The 11,686-nt window shown below is 36.2% G+C and overlaps 1 protein-coding gene across 1 annotated transcript; it reads left to right on the forward strand.

Moving 5' to 3' along the window:
• The first annotated feature begins 2,031 nt into the window (after nucleotides 1-2,031).
• Nucleotides 2,032-2,776, forward strand: LOC112590138 (cytochrome P450 4C1-like). Its single transcript, XM_025305904.1, has 4 exons — nucleotides 2,032-2,077; nucleotides 2,204-2,314; nucleotides 2,518-2,697; nucleotides 2,760-2,776. The coding sequence occupies exons 1-4, from the start codon at nucleotides 2,032-2,034 to the stop codon at nucleotides 2,774-2,776; spliced, it is 354 nt and encodes a 117-aa protein (XP_025161689.1).
• The last annotated feature ends 8,910 nt before the right edge of the window (nucleotides 2,777-11,686 follow it).

Here is an 11,686-nt window from a genome sequence, read left to right on the forward strand (position 1 = left end):
GCTTTTCAGTCTAAAGTGGCATATATCTTCCGCAACAATGTATATATCATGTATATATAGTTATATACATGTGTATATACGTGCATTCGGACCTATCTATACTTGCATTGATTGGAGAATTCTTAAAAACATTATTGCATACTTTCATAAAATGTATCATATATGCGGCAATATATACAGCTAATTTAGCTCGGCATCTATACAGGGTGTCCCATTTAACCTGACAAATCGTAATATCTGGAAAACTACATGTCGGATAAAAAAAATGGGTAATGAAATTTGTTCGTCTCGAAGGGGACATCCAATGATATCAAACTCGACCTCCCACCCCACTCCCGGGGGTGGGGGTGGGGGACAACTTTAAAATCTTAAATGGGAATTCCCATTTTTTATTGCAGATTCGGATTCTACGCCACAAAATACGTAAGTTTCGTCCGAAACTTTTTTTTTATTCGTGATAGATGGCGCTGTAATCGCAAAAAATTAGATTTTCTGCAATTCTCCAGAAATGATGATTGGATTGAAAAATAAAAAAATACCTGTTCAATATTTTTAAAAATATTTTTAAAAAACATAATAACAGTTATTCCCCCCATCCCCTCGGGATAGGGTGGGTGGTAACGTTCAAATCTCAAATGAGAACCTACATTTTTCATTGCAGAATTAGATTTTACGTGAAGTTTTTATGGAAACAATTTTTTTCATTCGTGATAGATAGCGTTGAATTTTTCCGAGAAACTACTTTTAGCGTTACCCAGGAACAACGACGAGGACGTAGAAGCTTTTTATTCCCTTCGGGGTGTTTGTTTTAGGTGACCTCTCACCATCGGGGTGATTTTGCATAATTAATTTGTTAGTGGCATCTCTCCATCGTCCGCGCCCATAGAACTTAAGAGACGATCATTATTAGACACTTATCTTTCTAATCAGGAGAGGTGCTTAATCAATTTTTGAAGAGTGTTCCATGCCACTATCATTCTCTTCTGACTTTGCGTCATGGATAATGTAACTGTGTAAGAAAAAATTGAAATGATTTTCATTTATGGCGAATGTAGGAGAAATTTTGACGATGCTGTCAATATGTATGCTGAACGTTTTCCTGAAAGAATACGATCACGTTCTTCTTTCGTTAGAGTTGTTACACAGTTTTGTACTGTTGGAAGTGTACAACTGAAGAAAAGAACGCGTAAAGCTAAAACAAGCACCCCGATGGTAAGAGGCGAAGGGACTCACCTAAAACAAGCACCCCGATGGTGAGAGGCGAGGAAACTCACCTAAACAAACACCCCAATTGTGAGAGGCGAGGGGGCTCACCTAAAACAAGCACCCTGAAGGGAACAGAAAGCTACTACGTCCTCGTCGTTGTTCCTGAGTAACGCTAAAAGTAGTTTCTCGGAAAAATTCAACGCTATCTATCACGAATGAAAAAAATTGTTTCCATAAGAACTTCACGTATAATCTAATTCTGCAATGAAAAATGTGGGTTCTCATTTGAGATTTGAACGTTACCACTCACCCTACCCCGATGGGAATGGGAGGGAATAACTGTTATTATGTTTTTTAAAAATATTTTTAAAAATATTGAACAGGTATTTTTTTATTTTTCAATCCAATCATCATTTCTGGAGAATTGCAGAAAATCTAATTTTTTGCGATTACAGCGCCATCTATCACGAATAAAAAAAAAGTTTCGGACGAAACTTACGTATTTTGTGGCGTAGAATCCGAATCTGCAATAAAAAATGGGAATTCCCATTTAAGATTTTAAAGTTGCCCCCCACCCCCACCCCTCGGGAGTGGAGAATGGGAGGTCGAGCTTTGATATCATTGGATGTCCCCCTTCGAAAGGCGAACAAATTTTATTACCCACTTTTTTTGAATCCGATATGTAGTTTTCCAGATATTACGATTTGTCAGGTTAAACGGGACACCCTGTATATTAAAAATTACTACTCGATTTAATTAAACAACCTATAGATTGACCTATAGAAACAATAGACTGCGCTGCATTTCTATTGCAAATGCAAAACGATGCTGTCAGAGTCTGTTAGCAAATTCTGCACGCTTTCTGACGCCGGTATACTAATTTTAACTTATAAATAATTTTAGTTTTTTACTTATAACTAATTTTTAAAAGGAAAAGGTATACGAGGAATTAGTAGAAATTTATGACACGCAAGATCCAAAAACCGTGCCTGTCAAGTTGAAGATTTACAGCATATGAATTACTTGGAACGCGTTATCAAGGAAACACTGAGACTCTTTCCCGTTGGGCCTATTATAGCACGACGACTTGATGAAAATTTACAAATAGGTTTGCTTATAAATATAGTAGTGCTTATAAGTGTAGTAACTGCTGTAGTGAAATATTATGTGTTTACCTACATTGTATACAATTGTATGTGTTTGGATGTCCAATGATGATATTGCACTGCACAATGAAATATATATTTCTTTAAGTTAACTATTGAATATTTCATTACAATAACATTTATTTTTATAAAAACAATGTTGCAGGAGAATATATTTTGCCGGAAGGCGCTGAAGTTGGCATAGGAATAATATATATGCATCGAAATGAAAAGTATTGGCTAAATGCATTGACGTTCGATCCAGATCGATTTCTCCCGGAGAACATGAAGAATATTCATCCTTATTGTTACATACCTTTTAGTAATGGTCCAAGAAACTGTATAGGTAGATATAAATGATTTGAAAGCTGCTGTGGCGGAACATACGTTTAATGGATAAAATTACAGGCTCAAGGTATGAATGATGTCTATGAAAGTACTCATTTCAACTTTATTACGTACATTCATATTAAAAGTGGACAAAAGGATGGAAATAAATGAAATAGAGTTGAAGGTAGAAATGATGTTAGCATCCCGTAAGCCTTTAAAAGTCAGAATTGAAAAGAGGAATTAACGGCACAATAATGTAAAAACGTGTACGCAGTGGAAAATAGGAATTATTTTATTAATATAATTAAGAATAATAATTTGTTGTTATTTTTAAGTAAATTGGTGAATGTATAATATTACAATATTATGTATATTATTACAATATGTATTACTATTACAAAATATATAAAAGCAAACAAATTAAAACATGGAGCGCAAAGGACTAATGTGGGGAAATCAATTACATTCGAAATTTTTTTTCAATACGGTGAAAAAGGCGATGTTTTAATATAATATGTGTTCACAGTTTTCACGGTATTAATGGTTTCACGGAGTATTAATGGTTTTCAATCAAATATTTATTTACATGTTTCACATAATAAGTACATTAAATTTCAAACACATTCTTCATCTGAAACATGTCTCATAAATAAACTTTGAATTTCGACGTGGATCTAATTCAATTCATTAATGTACTTTTTAATGACGTCCAGTTGTAACTTTCTAAAAATTTGATGATGTAAGTGTTAGATTGTTTGGTTTTCTAACATGAATAACGACATTATTAATGACACTATTCAAATAATATTTGAAAACAAATAATAAAAAATAAACAAGAAACATAAACATATTTATCATTAATTATATAGTATTATAACAAAAATATAGTTATATTTAACAAATGTTTATTTTTGATTTTTATTCTTCTTCATTATTCTATTACTTCATACTTATATACTTAAAATTTAATTCCGTTCCAATTTTCTCCTTTACATAATATTAGGTGTACAAATGAATAATCCAAATTATTTTAAGCAGTTATGAAATCAATTTTAAATTGAATAGATTTTCCCGCTCTTTTGTGATTATGCAATGTTGACATATAGCTATTAAAAAGAACATATAGTTTGGCGAAAGGCTCAACATAACCTTCAAAAGTATTCAGTTCAGTACAGTCGAAATGGCAACAGATAAGGTGCATATCCGACACTGCATTCTTTATGAATTCCAACAATGAAAAAATGCTGCAAGAGCGTGCGAATCAATTTGTTCCTTTCTCGGCGAAGGTGTTGTGTCGTACGATGTGTGCGCATTTTAGTTTAAGCGGTTTAAAAGCGGTAATTTCAGTCTAATCGACAAACAACGCCCTGGAGGCCCTCCGAAGTGCGATAATGATGATTTGGAACTGCTCGCTGAGAATTCGGCACAAACACAAAAGGAGCTTGCAAAACAGTTGGAAGTAACGCAGCAAACGATTTACAAACGCCTACATGAGATGGGAAAGATCCAGAAAGAAGGAAAATAGGTTCCGCATGAACTCACTGAAACCAACAAAAATTAACGAGTAGCAGCGTGTCTTTCTCTTCTTAATAAGCAGCGTCGAAAGTCTTTCTTGTGGAAAATCGTTACGGGCAATGAGAAATGGATACTCTATGACAATCCGAAACGCAGAAAGTCATGGGTAAATCCCGGCAAATCATCAAAATCGGTCACAAAACCCAATCGCTTCGGAAAGAAGGTTCTTCTCTGCATTTGGTAGGATATCAAGGGCATTATTATGAGTTGTTGGAACCAAATGAAACCCGGCAGTTACTGCGGACTGCTACCAACGTCAATTAATCTGCTTGAGTCAAGAATTGGAACGAAAACGCCCGTATACTGACAAAGGAAAACGTGAAATTATTGCATGACAACGCCTGGCCACACATTGCTTCCAATACAAAAGACACCATAATGAGTCTTAGCTGGGACGTCTTGCAGCACGGCCGGCATATTCACCAGACATTGCTCCATCCGATTATCACTTGTTCCGATCGATGCAACACGCCTTGTCCGATATGCACTTCCAATCAGTGGATGAGATCCGAAAATGGCTTGACGACTTTATCATGTCCAAAGACATAACATTTTTCCGAGATGGAATTCATCAGCTGCCTGAAAGATGACTTAAAGTTATAGAAAGCAACGGCGAATACTTTGATTAAACAATTTAATTTACTTTCTTTTAAAATAAACCTTGAATGTAGCTGAAAAATTGGATTATTCATTTGTACACCTAATATATTATGTAACAACAGACATTCACGACAGAATTTTTTGTATTTATGTTATTTGATATTAAATAGTGAATTTGGATTCTCCGCTGAAATGTACTTTAAGAAGTCGAAACTGTTCTGAGGTGGAGTTCGAAGTGAAAAATATCGATTGATACATGGCCAAAAATTCATATACACCGAGAATTCACACTCGATAACGATATAGGAGGAGGAAAGTTAGGACGATACATCCGCTAACGTGCCAACTTCTGTAGCTCCGAGATCTCTGGGATAATAAAAACCCTGGTCTTTTGATATCATCCTACCATGGACTTTTATTTTTAGTTCGGCTACAACATAGGCTGACGAGCTCACTCTGCCCGCGCTGTACGGGACTTTTGGGTCACACGAATGTAATTCTCCGGTCCTTGGTAAACCAGAACGCAGCTGCCCATTTTGGAATGGACACTTGTTTTTAATTTTCTTATCCTCCATTTCTTTACTTTGGATGCTAATAATTATAATAGTTTTTGTTATTAGTAATATAATAAAAATATTTTCTCAAGTTCCTTGTACTCATATATGAATCAATTGTCAATAATAATTTCTTTCAAAACGTAAAATTAATCTTCAGCCTGTTATCAGCACAATATTCTTTTGGTCAGGCCTAGTACAATAGAATCAGGTAGGACTCATAAGGAAATACAAGGAAGTGTCTCCCTCCGATTTTGATGAGCTTGAAATATATTGTAATTTAGACCAAAATAAGGAACATGAATTTTTTTATATCCAATTGGTCTTTTAAGGGGCGAAATATGCCTTTAAAAAAATCGGTACTTTTCTTTCAGAGCATGTACTATCAAGAGTATAAAAGATAGCAAAATATTTTCTGTACAAATAGCTGTATGATCAGATCATATGTACTTCATTTCTGTAAAATCTCAAATTTGTCAAAATTTTTTATTTTTCAAAACTCCCTTGTTAGTCTACATTTTTCTACCATAAAACCTATCAAGTCCTTTGTACTTTCCTAGTATTATATATTATTCTCTCTCAAATTTTCCCTCAAATTATTGTCTTTTAACATGTTCCGTGCTACGTGCACGTATACTACCAGCGTACAGTGGGCCGAAACCAGTCAGAAGCTTAACAAAAATCAAGACTTCATATAGATAAGAAAATATGTTTTTATAAAGAGTTTTCGAGATCGCTGAATTCTACTTTGATTTAAAAAATATCCGTTGAATAATAAAAGAAATAATAATAATATTAATAATAGCTTGTTCTTGAACAGCTGAAAAAAATTTGCTGTAAATTCGTCAGAATCAGCTCTGGCCATACTCAGTAATTGGCGTCGCCTTTCCTCGTTGCTCTCAAAATCCTGAAAACTTAGTCTCGTTTCAAGGGAATTGATTTTTATGAAGTGTCGGATAAATAAAAAAACAAGATTTTTTAATAATATATCCTTTATTTGTTGAAAAACGTTAATAATTGTATTTGCTTAGCCGTTCATCCTATATGTCATACCATTTTCTTAGCTATTATGTTATTTTTAAAAACTCACGCGTCGCGCGCGTTCGCCTCTTGTTGTTTACGTTGTCCCTCGCCGCGCGCGCTCGCCTACCGTCACTCGCTGACTCCGCCTGTATCAAATGTCTACGTGCTTACTGCGGTCGCCCTCCGCTCTCTACGCGCTCGTTGGCTCACATGTTTTAATTAATAACTCGATAACTATTGGCAATTTGACATTATGGTACATGACTTTTCTTCTCGGCTACACCCAATCCATCTCCAACTTTCGTCTGCATGATCAGCTATCAAACATCCTGTATATATATATATATAAGCGACTGTACGGGGCAACAGCAGGTATCTGTTAACTGTTAACTCCTACAAGTAACTGTAGGAACCATTAAAGTTGTTGTAATATTAGAAATTTATTGATGAATTTATTTTTATTTCTTATATTTTAGGATTTTGTAAATATATATGTATATATATATATATATATATACATATATATATACAGGATGTCCCATTTTAATGTCCCACTCCAAATAACTTTTTTATTTTTGATTGTAGAAAATAATATTTCAGACAAAAGTTATATGGTTTTGAGGAGGGCATAAGATGATGCCATTAGTTTGACACTGAATAGTTGTTTGAAGGTCTTGTGAAGGTCATCTTCAATTTCTTAAATAGAACTATCTACTTTTCATTACATATTCTTCTAGCTTACATCGAGAGCTTTCCAAAACCCTATAATTAAATACCTTTTCGTTAAATACTTTTTAAGTTATAAGGCAAAATCGAAAGCATGATCCGACCGGTCAAGGCAAGATCGAAAGCAAGTGTCATTTTCAGCCTAAAATTCAAAAAATCAATTTCTTGGATTTTTGAACTTTCGGTCCAATTTTGACTATGACAACCACGTTTCGACCCGAAGTATACTCCATTACCCAAGTATACCCATTACTCAAGTATACTCCATACGCACGTTAAAGAGCATCGATATTTTCTTGGCGAATGTAATGTTTTGAGCATTGTTACGAAAATTTTTTAGTAATCCTGTAATTATGGCTGATTATCCGCTAAACGAAATAGTCGACATGATTCGTATTTTGGGTAAGGCTGGAAATAATTACAGTGCAGCGGAAAGGCTGTATGCTAAAAGGTATCCTAACAGACGTCATCCGTGTAGAAAGACAATAAGAAAACTCACCGAGAGGACACAGCAGGGCAGTTTAAAAAGGATACGACAAAAATCTGGATCAAGTGAGGCAAATTCATTGGTTGTCTTGAGTACCGCTGTATTGAATCCCCAAATTTCCATCAGACAAATCGAGAGACAACATGGTATATCGAAATCGACAGCAAATCGTATACTTAAAATAAATAGATTCCACCCCTACCATATCCATCTAACCCAGAAATTAAAACAGAGGGATTTCGAGCGACGCTCGCAATTTTGTAACTGGGCTTTAAATCAAATTCGAAGAAACATTTTATCGCAGAGATTATCTTTTCTGATTAAGCCACGTTCGATAACAAAGGGGGCGTTAATAGACATAATTATTATTATTACTCTGATCAAAATCCTCATTGGCAAAGGAGCCAAGAATTTCAAAGACAATGGTCTATTAACGTTTGGGCAGGTATTCTTGGAAATAACATCATAGGCCCATACTTTTTTTAACAGAATCTAAACGCGCAATATTACGAGTATTTAGCATTTGATCTTGATAGGCAATGATCTGCCCAACCTTTTGCGACATGTCAATAATGACTTGCTCAACCGAATGTGGTTTCAGCAGGATGGAGCACCAGCTCACAGGTCCCGAAATGTTACAAATTATTTAAATAATAGATTGTAAGAATAAAAATGATAGGATGTATAATATGGGAGCGAGTCCCACAAAATATGCCCTTTCCTTTTCTGTTCATTTACTTTATTCATAGAGCCGAGTGAATAAACGAGCATTTGAGATTTTTTGACTCCCCCCTCCTCCCGGCCCCCGGGGGTATGGAGGTGGGTGTTTTTGTAGTTAAATAATAGACGTTGTGATCCCATTGAATCCTTATAAATTTCAATCCTATATTTCAAACCATTCAAAAATTATTTAGGTTCAAAAATTATTTAGGTCCGAACTTTTGGTAGGCTGTATAAGAACATATGTTATCCAATATTTGCATTGTTGAATGCGAAATTATAATATAGATGTATGTAACATAAATGCTCTATGGCCGATATTCATAGTCGAGTCTTATATTTAAGATCGTTTCAAGTTCACTTTCAGATATCCCGTAACCAATGAAGTAATTTGACTAGTAATAAGCTACCGAGCAACAATAATTTATTATTGACTAATTTATTACAGGCAGAAATACTTTTTTTCCAAAGACCAAAGACGTATAGGCCTAATCGACATAGGCCGGTATTCATAGTCGGATCTTATATTTACGATCGTCTTAAGTTTATCTTCAGATGCTGTACAAATTATTTCATCTGTGCACGACAGAATCTGATACGTTTCTGCCGCCTATCTCTCGTCAAACTGCGTGCATCAGGATTTGCTGTATTTCTGTCGCCAATCTGCCGTTAGACTATACACGGTAGGATTTTATATATTTCTGCCATCAATTTGCCGCCAGACTGCGTGTCAGGATCTGTTCAAATATTGACGTCAATCTGATGTCAAACCTGTAACAGATTTTGTCTCAATATTGCTGACATTCTGCTGATCTCATTTGATATTGCAGAGTCTGTATTAATTCTGACATCAGTTTGCCATCAACTCCTGCAGTAGGCGTCTAGCAAAATCTATTTCCGACAGATTTGTCTATTAGGGAATATAACTATAATCTCATTAATTGCAACTATAATAAGACAAAACATAGATGAGGAATAAAGCGAAAGCAATTTAGACATAGAAATAGTATAACAGCTAGTTGTACAATCTCGGATACCACAAGTAAAATCCAAAAATTATGTGAAAAATATTATATTGGCATATTCTGAGATGTGAAATTTAAAATACATTTTCGGTAAATTATTAAGCACAAAGTTAAAAACTTAATCGTACACTAAAAAAAATTACAACTATATTTCTTATATTAATTCAAATTTATAATGTCCTATTAAGTTGTCTTTTGAATTGTATATTTGAAGTGTATATTTATATTATTAGGTGCGCAACTAAGTTCCCGCTGTTTTTCAAGAGATGGCTTCAGTAGTAAGTGCTGGTCGATTGTGACATAACCAAAACGTCATGAACCAAGCTTAGACATATGGTAAACAAACCGCTTTGACACATTAGTGATTTTGTTTTTGCGTCATATACTTTTGGTTGTGTGAAAATGTCTGATTTTGTGCCAAATCGTCATTTGCGGGAAGTGTTGCTTTTCTTCTTTCATTCGAAGAAAACGCCGGCTGAAGCGCATCGAGAACTCCAAAAAGTTTACGGAGATGCTGCTCTAAGTGAAACAACGTGCCGTGATTGGTTCCGTCGCTTCAAAGACGGTGATTTCGATGTTGACGACCGTTCGCGTGAAGGAAGGCCAAAAACCTTCGAAGACGCTGAATTGGAGGCATTGCTCGATGAGGATCCGTGCCAAACGCAAAAAGAGCTTGCTTCAGCATTAGGAGTTACCCGCCAAGCCATTTCCAAGCGATTGCATGCGTTGGGAATGATTCAAAAACAAGGAACTTGGGTTCCTTATGATTTGAAGCCAAGAGACGTTGAGCGTCGTTTTTTCGCCTGTGAACAACTGCTCCAGCGGCAAAAAAGGAAGGGTTTTCTTCATCGCATCGTTACGGGTGATGAAAAATGGATTCATTACAGCAACCCAAAGAGAACAAAATCATGGGGACTGCCCGGTCATGCTTCTACGTCGTCGGCTCGGCCGAATATTCACGCTGCGAAGGTTTTGCTGTGTATTTGGTGGGACCAGGGCGGTGTTATTTATTATGAGTTGTTGAAACCGAACGAAACCATCACTGGGGAACGGTATCGAACTCAATTGATGCGATTGAGCCGAGCACTGCGCGAAAAGCGGCAACAATACGAGCAGAGGCACGAAAAAGTGATTCTACAGCATGACAACGCTCGGCCTCACGTTGCCAAACCCGTTAAAACCTACTTAGAAACGCTCAAATGGGAAGTCCTACCCCACCCGCCATATTCCCCAGATATTGCGCCGTCCGATTATTACTTGTTCCGTTCGATGGCACATGGTCTGGCTAATCAGCAGTTCCGCTCATATGAAGACATCTCAAAATGGCTTGATTCGTGGATAGCCTCAAAAGACGAACACTTCTACCGTGACGGTATTCGAGCTCTGCCAGAAAGATGGGAAAAAGTTGTCGCTAGCGATGGGCAATATTTTGAATGATTCATTTGTAACCATTTCTTCACAATAAAGTTGCATCTTCATCAAAAAAACAGCGAGAACTTAGTTGCGCACCTAATATTTACCAAAGTTTGTCTGTGAAGATTTCGTTCTCCCATTCTATATATGGTTTTGGGTTTTGTTATTATTTACACATTCCATATGTGCGAGTTAACCCAATAAACAACAAGTATCATTTACATACCATCTATGTTAGAACGTGCTCTCTGTTAGAATGAACTCTCAAGCATGTAAATGCTACCTAATACCATGTGTTACATACTCAGATAGCCAAACCTACGCGAGCAGATTTCGAACAAAGCCTGCTATCATAGTTTGATGGCAAATAGGCAACAAATTTAACGCAGAATTTGTTATATCAAATTATGCCACCAATCTGCGATCAAATATGCGCCAGATCCTGCTGTCGGATATTTGACGGCAGATTTGTAGCAAAAATCGCGCAAGACTTGCAGTAATTTGATGGCAGATTGGCGGCAGAAACCGAGCAAACTCTGCGCGCAGACTCTACGCGTAGTTTGACAGCAGGACCTGCGCGGTTTCTGCCGACAATCTGCTCGCACGGCCTGTCACACAGGTCCTGTTGACAAAACACAAGCCTAATGAGGACACAAATGGCTATGGTTTTGATGTAGAGATCTGATCGAAATTGGCGTCAATCTGCACGCATTCTGCTAGCATTTTCCTTACTGGGTAGTATATCATGTATTTACATGATTGAATGTGTGACATTCTAAAATAGATAATACGTAACTGATACTTGATGTTTACTGAGAAAGGCAAATTTATGCGTTAAATCTCGCTTTTCATTGTGTGAAAGACTTTTCATAGAAATATTGT

Source organism: Harpegnathos saltator, unplaced genomic scaffold (genome assembly GCF_003227715.2).
Source record: "Harpegnathos saltator strain DR-91 unplaced genomic scaffold, Hsal_v8.6 scaffold721, whole genome shotgun sequence".
NCBI lineage: Eukaryota > Metazoa > Arthropoda > Insecta > Hymenoptera > Formicidae > Harpegnathos > Harpegnathos saltator.

What these genes read in the sequence shown, in the direction of transcription:
- LOC112590138 (XM_025305904.1), top strand. Translation starts at nt 2,032, where the DNA reads ATGCTGTCAGAGTCTGTTAGCAAATTCTGCACGCTTTCTGACGCCG. An exon ending in CTGCACGCTTTCTGACGCCG is followed by an intron (nt 2,078 to 2,203) that starts GTATACTAATTT and finishes GTGCCTGTCAAG; the next exon opens with TTGAAGATTTACAGCATATG. An exon ending in TGATGAAAATTTACAAATAG is followed by an intron (nt 2,315 to 2,517) that starts GTTTGCTTATAA and finishes ACAATGTTGCAG; the next exon opens with GAGAATATATTTTGCCGGAA.